Source organism: Falco punctatus (assembly GCF_963210335.1).
Source record: "Falco punctatus genome assembly, chromosome: 2".
In the NCBI taxonomy this organism is placed as follows: domain Eukaryota; kingdom Metazoa; phylum Chordata; class Aves; order Falconiformes; family Falconidae; genus Falco; species Falco punctatus.
In genome coordinates this window covers 121,292,641-121,310,218 of record NC_137581.1, presented here as the reverse complement: position 1 = coordinate 121,310,218, position 17,578 = coordinate 121,292,641, and the positions used below count along the sequence as shown (strand labels likewise).

Genomic DNA, 17,578 nt, shown 5'->3' with positions numbered 1-17,578 from the left:
CTTCAAGCGTGTGGGCTCTGATTTTGGATACCAGAAAAAACTTGGTTTGTAAAAACCAGTATTTAAACTGAAAGTAAATGGTGTCCCACAGAAGAATCACATTCACATTCAGCAATGAAGAAATGAAGTCTAGGAAATGACCTTCAGTTTGTATCAATGAATAGAGAGGGAAAAATGGTGCTGTGGGTTTATGCATGAGGTATTATTTGATATGGACAAAACAAGCAGACAGAGCCTTTGAAGAAAGAGATAATCAAAGAGCTGGGTGTTCCTTTGCAGCAAAATTAGCTTCTAAGAGTTTAGCCAAAAGCAAAAGAAGAGAGAGCTAAGAAATAATGCTAAGTAAACACTGTTACCCAATGTTGATCTTGACAAATCAAGGTAATTAGAAGAATTTTGAGAGTACTTTATGAAGCAGGACTTAGTGCAGTTGGAAACAGTGAATCTAAGTGATTTGTTGCTTATTAACCAGAACAAACTTACTCTATTTAGTAAAATAATTTAACCACAGACTTAAAGCCATCCTCATCCAGTAAAGCAGCTGACTTCATCCAGGTTTTAGAGTAAAGCTATACCTCTGAAAACATCTTGAGGTGCTTCTCAGAATACAATCCACACAGTAAATGCACCACACAGTAAATGCAAACAGTGACTCAAATCTTTCTTTGAATTAGATGTAACATTTCAAGGCTTACTGCAAAGGACACCTTTGGTTTTAGTATACAGTTATAACATACCTATTAAACACATCACTAAACATACATTCCCATACCAAAAAAGCTAACTAGTTTATACAAACTTTCCTCCTCACTAATACTAGAATAGTTTTTCCTTTCTTAAACTGAACACAAGTTTTCATGGAATAATTGAAAAGATCCAATATTTTCCACAAATTTGAGAAATTATCAAGCAATACTTGGTTATGTGCACCAAAGAACTCCCCCTTCTGCAGAAATGGTTCAGCAGTTTGTAGTTTTAAATGTGATTTTTAGATTATTTATCTTTAGTTTTATAGCTATTATTGCAATAATTCTTATTATTCTTATTCTTTCTTCTAATATAACTGAAGTTTCTAATCAGATAGCTTTGAAGTGGTATACTGCCTTTTAGAAGATACTGTCTCCATGCTAGGAACATGGAGCAATAACAAAGCACCAAGACTGTATTTCCATTTGCTGGGTTTGGACCACAGATGAATAAGCAAGAAGCCTGGAGGAAACAGTGTTCTCAACTGCACATGCTATCAGATCAGCGGAAAGAAGAATGACTGAAGGTGGTTTGTAATCATTACCCTCCGCAGTCTTTGGATGTTCGTATGTGTAGGGAGTCCTAGTAGTGACTGACACCGGAATGGCTGCTGCTGGAATAAAGAGAATTTTCTTGAAAGAAATACAGGTGTATCTGTCTCTGTTTCTCAACTTCTGGTATTACTAGGCTGCTCTTGCTTCCCAGTTGAAACCCACAGCTTCTCTACTATTCAAATGGAAACACTGAGTAAGTAATAATTGTACTGAATACTCTTAAGCAACAGTAACTACCCTGTGTGGCTTCTGCTGCTCTTTGAAAATAAAAGGTGCATTTATGCTACAGGAACACTGTAGCTGGCAGAGGAGTGTGCTCAGTCTTCACCTTCCTGTTTTCCTGACAGTTTTTTTTTTCCTCTTTATGGCTGTAGACCACTGAAAAAAAGACAACTCCAGAGAAACCTGTTTTCTTCAGTAAATCTTTCTATTAATTTTTCTGAGTTTCTTCCAAGTGATGCAAAAGTTAGATGTAAAAGATTTTAGGTGTAAATAACTGCAAACTCAAAGAAAGTAAGGCTGAAGATCCCAGTATGTTATCTAGTGTTACAGCACATTAGATAATAGAGTTAAAAAGCTTCCCACCTCTATATAGAGTAATTAAGTTTGAAAGAACTCCAAAGACTCTGGAAAATATAAACACCTTTGAAGACAAAGTTGGTAGAACTCTTTAGTATTAGCATGACTTTACAACTTCCATTTTCAATCTTAAATACATCTCCAAATCATTAAGTAAGCAACATGCTTATCCAAACCTTCAGACTTTACTTCGCTTGTTTACTCTGCTTTGACTCTTGTCAGCCTGTGGTTTATTACCTATACTTCCTGGTGCTGTCTCTCTCTTTATCGTGATATAGATTTTAATCAGGAAAGAAAAAACGATTGACTAATATTGTACAGTGTGCCTCAGACTTTACTTTTGGACATACTGACAAATTGTCATGTTGAAATTCACAAACATTTTAAGACTCACAAGTACACTGATTTTGAGGAATTTACCATAGTACTTTTAAATGAAATAAAATCTGAGACCCAAAACTCTGCCAGTTTAGATACAAAATCACTTTATTAATTTAAAAGTCTCTATTTCCTTGCATGAATGTTTATGATGAGGGAATTATATTTGGGGGGGATCGTGTTTAAGTTTGAAAGACTGAATAAAGAAACTGATGTATCTCATGCAAATTTTAAATCTTCCCTCATTTATTTACTGGCATTTGCTATAGTTAATGATTGACGTATTTGACACTATTGCAACTACTCTAAGAAAACAAAATACTCCAAAATGTGTTCAGGATAAATAATTCAGGCAATTAAGTAAACTGGTTGCCCAGAGAGGTTGTGGAGTCCCAGTCCCTGCAGATACTGAAGGGACAGTCTGGGCAGGGCTCTAGGTGGCCCTGCTGGAGCAGGGGGCTGGACCAGATGAGCTCCAGAGGTCCCTCCCAACCTCATCTCTTTGGTGATTTTGTGAAAGGACATAGCAATTACCCAGCACTGTCATAGGCTATTCTGGATGCAAAAAGGCTTCAGGTTTTGAAGCAGCAGCTTTATTGGGAACTGAAAAGTTGGAAAAAAAATCTGACAACGAGCAACGATTAAGTTTTCCTATGTTGTCTGGGAATCAGATCTTTAAACTAACAGTTGCTGAGTAGGTAAATCTCTTGTCTGGACAGTTCCCTTTAAAGCCAAGTCATTTAAAATGGTAATGCATGAAGTGGCTCACATGAAGTGACAACCCTGTTCCTTTTAAAAAGAAAAAAAGCTCAAATCCAACCCAACCAGTGCCATCAGTCCCTGCTCCCAGGGCTCTGGTACTAGCTGGGGTCAAAAGGTGAACAATGAGAATACACATAAGCAACTATGGAAAAATCCTTCACTAGTCTGATCTCTGTTCTTTGCCAAGTTCTCTGAAGTGTCGCATCTGGAAGTGCTGCTCTGTCCTGACAAAGATCAGCAGGGAATTCTTACCTATCTAACAACTGGAGACTTTTTCTACACTTGGCAGCAGCGAGTACTGCACAACGTACCCATCCTCAGCACTACACTCTGCTCTAAACCCAGAGAGGGAAACCCAGTAACAGGCATACATGTTAGGTACTCTGCACATTCTTCCAGAACCAACCTGGGACCATATATACATTGTAGCCTGTTTTTCTGATGAATCTTGAATCACTCCCATCTGTCTTTTATTTTTAATTTCTTTGGTTTTTTTCAAACAAAATTAAACAATGTCATCCTCCTCCCAATCCTGAAAGTCTCTGGTAATGGTTTATTTTCAGGTTATTTAAAAGAAGCTCATTAATAGATGTATAATTCACATTTGATGTAGATTTTCTAGACAAAAAGGTAGAGCTGGGAGATGAATTTCTTGGGATGATGACAAGAGGAGAATAAGATTGGGAGGAAATAAAACGCCTTTCATTTCCTCTGACCTTTGTGAAAACATAGCATCTAAATAAAACTCCCAGACAGTATAGGAGGACTGACACAAAAGTTACTCTCAATATTATTTAACAATTTATCAGATGATTAGGTTGTAGGCACTGAGCAACCAGGTAAGCTGAGGCTGTGAAGGACAGAAAATAGAGCCATGCACCAAGTTATCAGGCAGTTTCCACGGGCCGAGAAGGCACGGTCCTTGGTACACTGTGCTTCAGTAGATGCATGTTTAGAAGTGCTTCCACGACCCTCACAGTCCTGGTAACGGAGATAAGACTGTAAAAGGAACAACTACTACACGTATGCACCAATCTAACACTATGCTATCTTAACTTCGGTACTGTACTGAGATTATGGAAATCTACAAATAGTAAGAACTAGCATTCTGTACTAGAGGCACAAGAGTGCAAATTTATAATGCATCTACAGGGGCTTAACAGAGTTTTGTTATAAAGAGCTGGTCTTACACTTTTCTGGAAAGAAAATGTTGCAGTGCCATTGGATGCACAGTAGAAAATTCATTAGCATTTCCTTTCCTGAAAAAAGGAAACTTCTTATGTTTAGAGAATGCTAACAACAGTACAAGTGAGTGCAATGGCTGGACATGATCACACTGGCAGCAAGAACCTTTTTTTTCATGCAGGCAACGGAATAAAATACCTAATATCAAGAAAAAGAATGAAGCTGCAAACTTTCACTTGAATGTACAGTTGGTTGGTTGGAAACACTGAAAACTGTTTATAACTTTGGGAGTTTTTAAAATTAAGTTTATTCTCCACTCCAAAAAGAGAAATACTTTACCAGAAACAGTACAGAAGTCTTACTAACAATGAGAGTCAGATTAAACTTCCAGGTATTCTGTTTGACCCAAAGTGGGTCATTAGTAAGTCAGTGATCCAGTATGAACGCGGCACATATTCCTCATTATTTTGATTCGTTGTTAAGGAAAGGTGACAACCACTGTCACGACACAAGTTTCTCATTTAAGCTGAATTTCCAGATGACGCTGGAATACAGAGGAGATCCTGCTCTTTGGCCAACTTGCCACCTACCTAAAAGCCAGGTTATTCCCATGCACTGTATAGTTTGTGCCTCACATAATAATTCCTGAGCAAGAATATCACCATTTGTCCCATCAGAACAAATGCCAAATTCACAAACACCTACTTACAGGAAGATCATTACAAGCTTAATTATGATTAAAAAAAGTTTCTTAGGATTCCATCTGATGGATCAGTGAAAACACTAACAGGGGGAGGACAAACAAGAGGCACGCACACACATACGGAATCTTGTAGTTTTCTTTGTAGTTATATAAAACCCTGTTATATAGCTATAACATCAATATAGTGTTTATCTTGACAGTCCAAGGGTGTAAAAGAATTTTATGTAAGTTTCCAAATGAGTTGTTTTTATATCTGCTGTTTAAAAAAAAACCCCAAAACCAACCACAAACAAAAACCATGCAGGATTCAGATCTGTATTCAGACACTGGCATCTACAGCAGAGAGAAATGTGATAATTCTAGTAATAAAATACTGGATAACCTACACTAAAAATATTGTAGGAGCTGTAATCACCATGAAAGACTAATTATGCGCACTCTTTTGAGAAAATTCCAAGTCATAATTATAATTTAATTAACAACTTTCACAAGGAGTTATTTAGTCTCAGACAGCAATTATTTTTATGAGCAAAAAAATAATCCAGATAATCTGGAAAGAATTTAATAATATTGCCTGATCTCTTCCAAGATTAAGTAATATATTCTTAAAATGTACAATTATGCAATTTTAAGCTTTCTAACTTCATTATAAACCATGTAACACCAGTAATAACTTTGTAACTATATTCCCTTATTCTTCGGGTCCAGAAAATGCCACTTACCTTTTATTTTGACATATATCATAGACTAAATCTAACCCTGGTGTGAAGGTGCAATTTCCTTTGCCATCATAAAATAGGCCTTCACTACATTCCAGAGCAGAATTTCACTCATTTCCTGTTTCAGGTAAGTCTACATATGCATTAATGATCATTGAATCAACACAAACCCTATGGTTCTAGGCACGATGCTATAACCATCAGCAAAGCTGGAGAATTTGCATTTTCTGGACCCTGCGCTGAACTAAGTTGGAAAACTTGTTATTTTGAAATGAAAAGCAGGAAAAAAATGCTTCAATGCCAGGCCATGCAACTTGTTGGTTTGGGATATAAAAATTAAGTTTTTTTGCTTTGCTTCAAATTCTTTTGGTTCAATTATTTCTCATAGAGCACAGCTCCCCTCAGTGTCCATTTTTCTGATAATGAATGCTGAGCTTCACATAGAATACATTTAAACTAACATATAGTACTTAAGTGATAAGTTAAAAAATATGTTTGCTGTGAAAGTTAGTTACCAGGTTTAGTTCGTGGCTTTTTGGGTCTGGCAGCTGGTCTAGGTTTAGATGCAGAAGGTATGAGTTTTGCTTCTTTAGGAGCTGAAAGAAATATACTGGATTATAAGGTTATCTTTTCTACTGTATCACATAAAAATCGCATTCTTCAAGCCCAAAATGAAGCAACAAATGGCTACTGGGAACAAACGCAAATGGCAAAATCAGATTTGCTAAGAAGCCTTGTCAAAAATCTTGACATCACTAGCCCAGCAAAATCTCTGCTTGTCCTTCCCTGGAAAAGTCAGTAATTAGATTTAAAATATGTAATTATAGCTTACAATCACATCAAAATGTTCCTCTCATAAGTCAGAAAATTAATTTTTGCAAGTGGAAAAACAATAATTCTGTTAATTCTTTTGAAATGCAGGTTGATTTTAAACTATCAATAGACATATGTAGACCACATATGCAAAGACGTCCTCAATTCTCAACACTGTAAAGAAATTCAATGCTGTAAAGGAATAAATAATAAAAAAGGGAACTGCTTCATATCTGTAGTCACTGAATTCTGTTAATAAAAAAGAAGCAGCATCATCTAAATGGTAAAAATTAAGAGCAACCATCCTAGAAACTTTCTTCCCCACAAATGTGCATGGGTTGAAACTGTAATTAGCTAAATATGACTGTTAATCTGACAATCTGAAAGCAAGTTTCAGGTAGTATAGTCAGTAATTTTGTTCATGTTTATAAAGCACTGCTATGAAACTGCTTTCTACGAAAAAGTTTCATAACAATAGATACAGTGGACGAGCAAATGACATTTACCAAAAGAACAGAGCAGAATCAGACATATGAAATGACCGAAGGTGTTTTTCAAGCCGAAGTGACATTCAGAAGGATTCAAGAACAGTAGAATTAACACATTCACCTTGTGCCACAGGAATCCTTCACTGAGAGTTAATTAGGACTAACATTCAAAATACCAACCTTTCACTTGGTCTTTCAATTTTATTTCCAGTGGCTTTCTGATGATTTTGTACATGTAAAGGTGCTGCTGTAGAAAAACTCCCAACAAAACGGAAGACAATTCTGATCCCCAAAATTTTACTACACTATAGAAACAGTAAAGCTGTATGAAAAAAACTCAAGTTGCTTTTTCTCCCAAGTTTAGAAAAACCTGTTTCTGAATGCTTATTTCCTAACTTTTTTCCTGTCTCAGAGAAATGGATTAAATACAGTAAAAGCTATGAGATAAAGTAGCAGAGTACAAACTCCTGCTTGGACTGCAGAGGAATGACCAACAGCTACAGAAACATGTATTACCTAGCGTTGCTTTTGGTTGTTCAACAGTCTGAGAAGTTTTAGGCTCCAGAACTGGTGGTTTAGGGGCTAGAAGAGAAAAATTCAGGTGTAATTGAATAGATCAGTAGATGTATCAGCAGTAAGCCAAAAGTGTATCATTCCAATAGTTCAGGAGGTTGGTCTGTTTGATTTTAAATAGACTAGGTAAGCATGCAGCTAAGTCCTACTCTTATGCATAACACCCTATACTCCTTTAAGTTTTGTTTCCTATAGAACTACAGCCTGTATGCTCATGGCTATGTGTGGAAGTTTGCTTCTAAGGCTCCTTCCCCATATTTATATTCTCAGGACATTTTAATTCCATTATTTGATTCAATCCACAGCTACATTTCTTTTGTTACGGGGGAATAGTGAGAAAGGACAGATGAAGGCTCTGACTGAAGAAAAGATTGCTGTCCATAACAAATACCAGAGCATCTATACCGAAGGGGAAATGCCTAAAAATGTTGCTGAAAATCTTAAATCAGAGCCTGTAGTCAATTCTAAGACATCAAAGGCAACTCCTGTATTTTACTGACCTGCCTGTTTATAAGATACGAGAACAGAAACATTTTAGTGCTCTAGTAATGCACACCGTAATATTGGTCCAGTACCCAAATCACTAAAGGAGACAAATACATCTCCCTTAATCCAAAATCAGAAGAAAATGAGTTCAGACATCTATTTTTTGATCAAAAAAGCAGAAAATAAAAAAAGACACGACATGATGATAATGCTCCCATGCTCAAAGAATGAATTTCACATGCATATGAAAGTTTCCCCTTGTACCTTGAGAAAGCTCTCCTACTTACACTAAAATGGCAATTCTTTCCATTGAGCTCCCTGCAGGAAGACTTACTGATCACACAAGTAGCAATTTACTTTGAATCAACAAACTATTGTGGCTAGCAAAGATGCCACCTTTGCTGTAGTACATTTGTGTGAAAGTGGGAGATGGGGACTGGCAAAGGAAATTATAGAAATAATAATCATATATATTGTTTATGTAGGTGATAGAAAAAAACCAAACCTGTGCCATCTAGAAGAAGTTTTTTCTTCCTTTCCAGTCCTTCAAAAAGGTTACAGAACTAGTCTATATTTTTATCACTGGACCCAAACGCATGAAACTGATGTGCTTAACTCTTATTCCTTTTGTTAGGCAACATCAAATGTCCGATTTTAGAACGATGAGTTAGTCAAGACACTTATGTATTGCATAGCTCCTGTCCTCTTTAGCAAGTTTTGCTTTTAGTGAACATCTCTCTCTGCATACCAGCTTATAAAAATGGTGTGCACAATTACCCGGTTTCGCATGCTGTACTTCTGGGGTAGCAGACGGTTTCAGTTTAGAAGGAATAATTGGTATTTCTTTTGGAGCTGAAAGAAAGAGCTCAGTTTGCAATCAAAAAAGCTTAACAAGGGTTTCCCACAACAATCAGCGATGTCACAAATTTATAATGAAGAAAAGACAACTTAGTATGAAATGCCAAAGCTATCTGGTGAAATCAGTTTAAAGTGTGGAATGGTGATTATATTGAAATGCTGTGCATTGATCAGAAATAGATTTTATGTCTCCAAAACAATTAAAACGTCCAGTATGAAAGCTCTTCATATCAGAGAGTAAGATAGCACATGCGTGTTCATGAGAGTAAAAGGGAGAGACAGAACACTAACAAAAGGATGATGGTGTTTTTCATGCAGGTGACAAGTTTTACTTCTCTGAGGACAGTAAAACCATTCTGAACTATGTTCTCATACAGAGATATATCAAGAAGAATCAGTCTAATGACAATGGAAGAACAAGACTCTATAACCAGGAAAAAAAATGATTATGCATGTGAAATGATATGCTAGAAGAAATGAATTGATATGTGATGAAGAGCTCAAAACAAACACAGAGTTTTTCACTGGTTGAAAACAACATTACCTAATGTTACCCTTGGCCATTGAAAAGGACGAGTAGTTTTAGTTGTAAAAGATTCCACAATGGATTCACTTCTTGCTGTTGGAAGGAATGGTGACACAGTCATAAGAGAGCAAGGACCTAATGGAAGAAACTCTTCCTTCATAAGCAAAACCAAATTTGTTTTTACAAGAACAACAAATACTTCACTAATGCTTGGACACTTATCAGTTCAGTATGCATTAGACAGAAATTCAATCTTTTGAACTGCACAGAGCTTCAGTGACTATAAATCATGGTGTTTGTAATGGGCAGAAATTCTCAGTGTTCATTTTCTCCTGCCTTCACTGCAACTGGTCTGGATCTCAACAACTGTGAGGTAAGATTTTAAGCTGAGCATTTGAAAATTTTGAGTTTTGGTCCACTACTTAAGGGAGAAGGTATGGTGTAAAATGTAGGGATTTAACGAAGAGGTCATGTTGAACAACCAAATAGTCAGACATTAAAACCATAAGAAATTTGGAGTAGAAAGCTGACAACTGATCCAACTACAGCTTTAGTCCAAAAGCACTGAGTGTCTATAACTGTGAACCAACTTCATGCTGTTAAGGATACACTCCCCTTAATACATTAAACAAAGCTACAGCAGCAGAAAGCAGCTTTCAGCATACATCACAGTGTTTTCAACAGCACTACTTGACAATAAATACTGTTTTCTCCATTATCTGTGTGGCACACTTTTCAAAATACTGAAGGAGAGTCACCTGACTATGAGTTGCCATATGCAGTGGAAGTGTGAGAAAGCACCAATTTCAACCATTAACAGCAATCTAAGTTCAAAATTCAGGTGTTAGGCTCTAATCCAAATGTGCACAGAAAGCAAAGGTTAACAGTGTACACATTTCAGTGAGTTTTAGAGTGTGGTTTAGGCTCCTGAATTAAGATCTACCTAGATTATTGTACCTGGTACAGCATCTGCTATTTCAGGCTTACTAGGTGTCACAGGGCTTGAAAGAACAGGCTGAATACCACTGAAAGCTACAGAGAAAAGAAGTCATAGTATCTATAATTATTAATTCTACACATAACTTTTTTGGTTTTATAAGAACAAAGAAAAAATGTTATAGGTTATAACATACCTAATTTGCAATGCAGAGGTCTACCCACAATAAGCATGCCTTACCTTGACAACGGAGCAGTGCTGGTTTAGAGTGGGAGATGAAGCCAGTGCTTAAAATGACAACTAAAACTAAAGTGTCGGCCAGCAAAAGCTATTATTACTTTAGATAGCACGGTCTATGTAGTTTGAAGCAACCCCGAAAATAAAAAGATAAAAGAACTTCTAACACCATGGTTATGAGCATAAAGCACTCCAAAAAAGGAGAAAAAATATAATCTAAACCCCCTAAAAAATACTGCAAGCATATTTCTGTAAGAAAGACTCTCTTAATTCTTAAATATGCACACATATAAAACAAGGTTAAAATAAATTAAAAAAAATATCACTGAACAGCAAGAAATAAGAAAAAGATTCCTATGCTGGTATAAACAATATAGACTATATAAATGTCTGTATCCCTCTGAGAGCAGAACAGTTAAGCTTGAAAGAAAAAAACCAAGCAATTTTAAGACTCTTATTAAGCTTTATGCATTATTGTTATTACTATTATTATTAAACTAAGATTACCTCATTTTATACCTCCAAATAGCCCTAGTAGCTTTTTGAGAGACAAACGTAAGAATAGAAACATGCTCAGGTGAGTTTCTCAGTAGTAAGCACAAACTGCCATATAAAAAAAGGGTACTTTGTCTGCCTATGCTGACAATCATGACTCAAGCAGAACACACGTATGGCAGATGAACAAAGTATCTGGGATGAAAAGCATTTCCAAAATTGCTTTCAAAACACCTAAAGTGGTTTAGCTGAAAAACCAATGCATTGCTGTTACCCATAGTTGTTGTTAGCACATGAGGTGTTCTGGAAAGTGGAGGCATAGATTTTTCCAGGTCAGCTGAACTTGTAACTGCAGAAAAACGTAAATAACCCTGAGAGAGAGATTCATATTGGTGCAGAAATGGGGGTGGGGGTGCGTGGATATCAGAAAAATTAAGATTGCTTTATACTGCTTTGCAAGATGCCAATATCACTATAATACAACATCACGAGATTTCCAACTTGAAATGAACAAAACCTCACAGTTTTGAACAAGTCACACATGCCTGAGACACCCTGGCAGAACCTGTGGTCCCCCTAAAAGCAGACTTATCAACAGCATTCAATTGATCTGCGCACATGCAGCATCAAACCCCCTGTGCCTTTCACTTCACCTGCACCTGTAGTAAGAGACCTACATACTTAAAACATATGCTAATATGAATTTCTGCAAAGAGGTATTACTACTGCCAACACTTTGCTTGTTTCGGTTTTACAGATGACAGTATTTTGAGTTATAGGTTTTAATATACTACACATCATGCAGTTTGCAATTTAAATTAAATTTTGATAGTTTATATAACTGACATAAGTTAACACAATCATTGTGACATACTGAAGAGCCTGAAGATGAGGCAGAAAATTCAAAAAAATACTGTTGAAATATTGACTGGCAGATTTAGGATCATTTTCCTTCTCATCTCTTGCATATTCATACCTCTGATATGAATACAAATTTAATCTTCAACAGCTATGATCCTCGGTAAGAAAAGATCCAAGCAGAAATGATAATATAAGTTAAAAAAATGCTTAGTAATCAAGAAAACTGCAAAATAACACGTATGGCATGACGAACAAAACATTGCCTAGGGTAAAATGTCCCAAAGAATACATACCTCTTTGCAACTGACACTGACTCCATCTAGCTAGTGATCCTTATATCTAACAGTTCTAAACTACCAAACCAATACCAATTCTTGTGGTTTTTCTATTTGATCCTCTACCACAGCATAACATTGTGTTGATGTATGAGCCTAAATACCAAACACTGCAGACAAAACCCCATTTCAGAGCAGCAAGCAGAGGAAACAACCTGTAACTGTAACAACCTTGACCCATAACCAAAACCTAAGCCTCTATTTTTGATATTTCTGCAGATGCAGATGTTTGGGACAGGAAAGTAATATGATGAGAGTCCAGTGAAGCTGAAAACCAAACCAAAACAAAAAATTCTTTTTGGCATCATCTGAACCTATAGACTGAACAGGTTTCAACCTATTACTAAGGAACTATGGACTTCAGACAGGAAAAGGTCTCAAACGCACATAGAATGGATTTTCTACTGTAAATGTGTGAAGATCCACTAGTGATGCAAATGATGAAGAAGCTCTTGCAAGAAATATGAAGAAATATTCAAAGACATCTGACAATATGATGGAAAAATAAGAACATAAAAATTAACAAAAAAAAAAAAAGAGGTGAAAGGCAAAGAAAGAAAGACTTGCTTATGTCTTGCAGGACAAGACGTGACATACAAAAACTTGGTTTGAAAACACTATTTGAAATACAGGTAACAGAGGAGAGATGTACAGTAACTGATACACAGAAAGCATTTTCTTGCAAAAGAGAAGGCAGAAGGACCCCAAATAGATTAATATAGGCAAGAATTACAGCATTATTGGAGAAGACACAGAAGTACATGACACACAGTTGACAAAAATACAAGATTTCTCCAGTGCCATAAAAACACATCTCAGAATTAAGTTTCAACCTCTTAGACTGAGACACCAAGAAACACAGCCAGCCCGTCTGGTAACCTACGATTCAACTGCATCTCAATGGGAAGGATATGTCAATAAGGTTCATTACACTTCAACTCGCACTCAGCTTCACGTCTGCGGGTTTGCCAGCCTGTTCACATAAAGCTTTTGATACCTCATGGGCCAAAAAATACTCCCAGGCTGCAGAACTGGTCTTGTACACCTCCCAGTGTGCAAGATGCTATCGCCACGAGCATCGCCACCCACTGTCGTCACGGGCCATATCCAATGCCATAAGTAAACACGGCCTTTCACGTACGGCCATGCCATCTCTACGCTTGAACTTCACCCCAGTCTAGGCCCAAGAAAAATAACAGTTCGGCTAAAAGCTCAGCATATCTTGGGACAATTCCCATCTTGCAATGTTACCGGATCTGCAAGAAACAGCTTTACCAGATCAGGTCGGCAGCACGGCCAAGCACCAAAGGCTGCCGGTGCTTGAACTTTGAAGAAACGTGCTGAGGTTCACCAGAAGCTGAAAAGAGACATCGTTCTTAAAACCCTAACGTGACCTCAAAAGCAGCAGTAGAGCAGAGCAGGGCACTCCCTCTTCCAGGTGACGGCAATGTAAAGGTGTGGGCAGATGCCAACCAGCCACCTTGAGAGTCAGTGGTGAAGCAACCAAGGGCTGCACCCTTCGACCAGGGAACTTTGGCGGGCAGCTCAACCACGGTGCCAGCCCCCTGTGCCAGCCCCGCTCAGCCCAGACGCAATTTGCCTCCTAAGAACGCTGTCGTATCTGAGTGTGTCAGAGAAAGGAAGACCCGCTACCAAAACACAAAGCAGCAGGGGAATGGCAGCTGAAGGCAAAGTGCAAGAGTGCACCCCCTGCACAAGCCATCCCTCAGTCCCTGCAGAAAATGCCCATCAGCAATGGAAAAAGCATGGGACCGAACAGCAGAATCACAGAGCAAGCGCGGCAAGTGCTTTGGCAAGCAAGCTGCACCAACGGTTCTTCATACTCTCCATGGAAGATGACAAGGATGCCAGGTGGTTTGGGGTGGGAGGCGTGATGGGGAGCAACAGAGAAAGGGGGAAATGGAAAAAGAAAGGCTTTTTCTAGTTACCCGTCAGGGTTTTCTGGGTTGCCAGTGAGGAAGGAGTGGTGGACTTCAGCCTTGGTCTTCGAGTAGCTAAGATCAAACACAAAAACCACCTTCAGGTCCTCAGAGGGGCTATTGTTGCATGACTTGCATCAAGAGAGAGCTATAAACAAGGAGACGTGGCCCTGCTTGGGGCAGGCTTCCACGCCACAGCATCACCCCCATAGCAGCATGACACTACCTCGCAGCTGGCATAGGCAGCCCAAGGTAACAGAGGACACCTAGAAGTGGAACCCCAAAAAAGGCAGCAGAAAGCTTGCAGATGGAGCAATTCCTGACAACGAACTGAAAGGGACCAGCTGCGGTGTGGATCACCTTTTGAGGACACCAAAAACGTCTGAACAGGCTCATGGCTGCAGAGAAAAGCGTTGCCAAAGCCATCAGCGTAGGAAGGGGATCACTGGCTATTTACCCATCACAGTCCTTGTGGTTCCCGGTGAAGCAGGGGAGGCGGATTCCAGGTCCAGTCTCTGGGCTGCTACAGACACACACGGAAATAACCTTGAGATGCCCTCACAGTCTCGCCACAGCAGCACAAGCATCGCTGGTTCACAACACCCCAAAACTCTGCATTTAGGGCAACACACCCCTGCTCCTGGCAATAGCTCCTCACTCAGCGATCAAATCAGCAGCCAACTCTCTTGCCGTGGTTGAAACTAACACAATATTCTTAGAAATTCAGTAGCTAAATGCCTCTCCATCAGCAGAAAAATGGCTATATGTCTACTTCACCAAAACACTCCTTACATTTCCTTGAAAGATGCCCCAAAAGCAGTTGTTGCAAACTGAACATGGGAGCCAAGAGGCACACCTTTGTATTCAGAGATCAAGATGACTGGTGGTGGTTACATCTCACGCAAGCAACTACAAATACTAAATAGCTCCTTTTTCCAGAATTAAGGAATAAATCGCACATTACCATATTAGTATTCAGTCATAACTCCAAGTCTTTTTAGAAGTTCAATAATTTTTTTGCAAAAAGCTATTTTCTTACTGTTGTTACTACTCTTATTTTTACAAAGAGCCAACTACAGAATGCCTCACCATTCCTCATGACATCTGAAAATTCCCATTCCTCCTTTAGGTTAGTCTCTAAGCCAATAAGCACAGGCCTATTCATTAAGTTTGAACATAAGTGCTTAACAAAAGGGGAAAAACGCATTGATGTCCTGTAAGGCATATATGAGACCTCTATACCACAGCATTTTTACTAAGAAGTAAAATTATGTTTCTGCCATATTGGAATATTTCATTCTAGAATTTTCAAAATAAAACCCACATCTAGAGACACATAGGCATTGCGTGACAAATTCCTTTTGCCAGCTGTCCCTGCAAAAAGTGATTTTTCAAGTGATGGAAAAAAGCATAGGTTCAAATTCCAGAATCATGTCATTAGTATGGCAAGTGTTTTCGCAAGCCAAAATGCATTAACAAACCTAGGTATTGCTCAAAGCAGATGAAAATTATGTCAAGTGATGCCAGGGGAAAAGAAAAAAAAGAAGAAAACATCATATTTACCCTCCACTGTGCGTTGGCTTGCAAGGTAAGGAGTAGATTTCAGCTTTGGTCTCTGAGTAACTAAGACAAAACCAGAAAACTGCCTTCAGATATTACAGATGAACAGGTTTTTTTCAAAGCAATGTCAGTACAGACTTTTAAATGAATGAAGCCCATATTACATTCAGCTTTTTTACATAAATATTTGCATTCATTACAATATTATCACGTTTTCAAATCAGGGTGGCCTAGTTGAGTTGTGCTGAATAGAAACAGTTAACCTTTTAGTGAACTAGTCCTACAGAGTGGAAAATTGCAACGAGGGATTAAGAAGCTTAACAATTAAGTATCTCCTTGTTATCATTTATATAAATGACTGACCACCTCACTAACACATCTGGCATTGCCATTAACAGGAAAAAAAGAATCAAAAGGTTTTGACTAAATTTTATTTTCTTATTTAAGTTTTGCCATAATGATATAAAATATGATGGAATCATTGTTTACCCATCACTGTCCTCATGGTTTCCAGAGAAGGAAAAGATGTGGGTCCCAGAACTGGTCTTGGGAGAGCTAAGATCAGAGATGGAAACTATCTTGAGATGTTATGGCACTCTCTCTAATGCATATGAACGCATCACTTTAATCACATCCAAATAAATCGGCATTTAAATTGTGGTTTCTTAGATACACTTTTCCTAGCAAATAAATCATACATCAATTTTTTGTCACTTTGTATTATCAAAAGAAACCCAACACTGCTCCTAGGAGACAATAATGGCATTCATGATGTTCTAAAGCTGCCTTTTAACTGCAGTAAATGACAGATTCCCAAGCCCCATTTTCTAGCATCAAACCAATATTTTCAAACCATAAATTGAGAACTAGTCAGTGAATGTGTAGCCAGAACTTCAGCCTTCAAAGATACTGTCAAGTTTTGGAAATTACCACCTTATATTTAATCTGAAAAACAATTAACTAGCTCTATTTACTATATTCTTCACCACACTTAAAAATTTGAACTTTGGGGCTAAAATATATGTCTGGAAAAAAAGGAAAGAATAGCTTCTCTGCAGAAAAATGCATACAGGTGAACTTAATTAGAACTTCCATCAAGACATGAGCCAAATACTGGAAGAAAAACTTGTGATTTCTTAAACAAAATCTTTAAGAACCTCTAATGGAACAGCATTTCCTTGATTTACAGGAGTAAGTTTTCATTCTGAAGAGGTATGAAATACTTCAAACAGACAGAATTGCATATCCACAGTTAGAAAAGGATGGGCTAAAAGAAGAGTCACATTCATGTTCCAGGAATTAGTGAACAGGTATGCAAACAACAGTGAAATGCAAAGATTGTGATAAAAATCCCTTTACTTGTATAAGAATGTTATTGGGAAAAAAGAAGCATAAAGCAATTTTTTAACTCAAGTAGAAGATACATCTAATTGTAGGTACCTCAGAAAATGAACAGAATTTTGAAACTGCCATCACACTTGCAAGAACACCTTACAGGAAAAGTGGAAAAAGCACAAATTTGATGGACCAAAGAGAAAATTTGAAACAGAATTCTCATTCTGAAATAACTGTTAGACTTCTCCAGTCTAAGCAAACAAAATCCTTCAACAATGCAATACAAGTTTGTAGACTTGACTGACAAGGGAATGGATTGAAGGTTTCAGAAATTTCTCACTTTCAAGGATCCATTTGAATACATTCTACTTTGTGGCTCTGGGCTATTTACTATCCTCTCCATTTTCATTTCGTTTGCTGAAAAATGGGAATAACAAGAGTTCCACAAATATGTTTGGAGCTTTACTATCACTGAGTTGAAGAACTTCTAAATACAGCAGTGAAGAT

The 17,578-nt window shown here is 37.7% G+C and overlaps 1 protein-coding gene across 1 annotated transcript in view; it reads right to left on the bottom strand.

Annotated features, from left to right (window-relative positions):
• Window positions 1–17,578, bottom strand: part of ABI3BP (ABI family member 3 binding protein) — a 157,542-nt gene that overhangs the window by 57,884 nt on the left and 82,080 nt on the right. The window contains exons 24-33 of the mRNA XM_080375959.1: window positions 16,226–16,291; window positions 15,740–15,799; window positions 14,634–14,699; window positions 14,186–14,251; window positions 10,329–10,403; window positions 9,390–9,464; window positions 8,765–8,839; window positions 7,445–7,510; window positions 6,143–6,223; window positions 1,292–1,360 (exon numbers count right to left, since the gene is read on the bottom strand). Coding sequence (XP_080232085.1) covers window positions 1,292–1,360; window positions 6,143–6,223; window positions 7,445–7,510; window positions 8,765–8,839; window positions 9,390–9,464; window positions 10,329–10,403; window positions 14,186–14,251; window positions 14,634–14,699; window positions 15,740–15,799; window positions 16,226–16,291 — 699 coding nt within the window. The remainder of the gene's footprint in view (window positions 1–1,291; window positions 1,361–6,142; window positions 6,224–7,444; window positions 7,511–8,764; window positions 8,840–9,389; window positions 9,465–10,328; window positions 10,404–14,185; window positions 14,252–14,633; window positions 14,700–15,739; window positions 15,800–16,225; window positions 16,292–17,578) is intronic.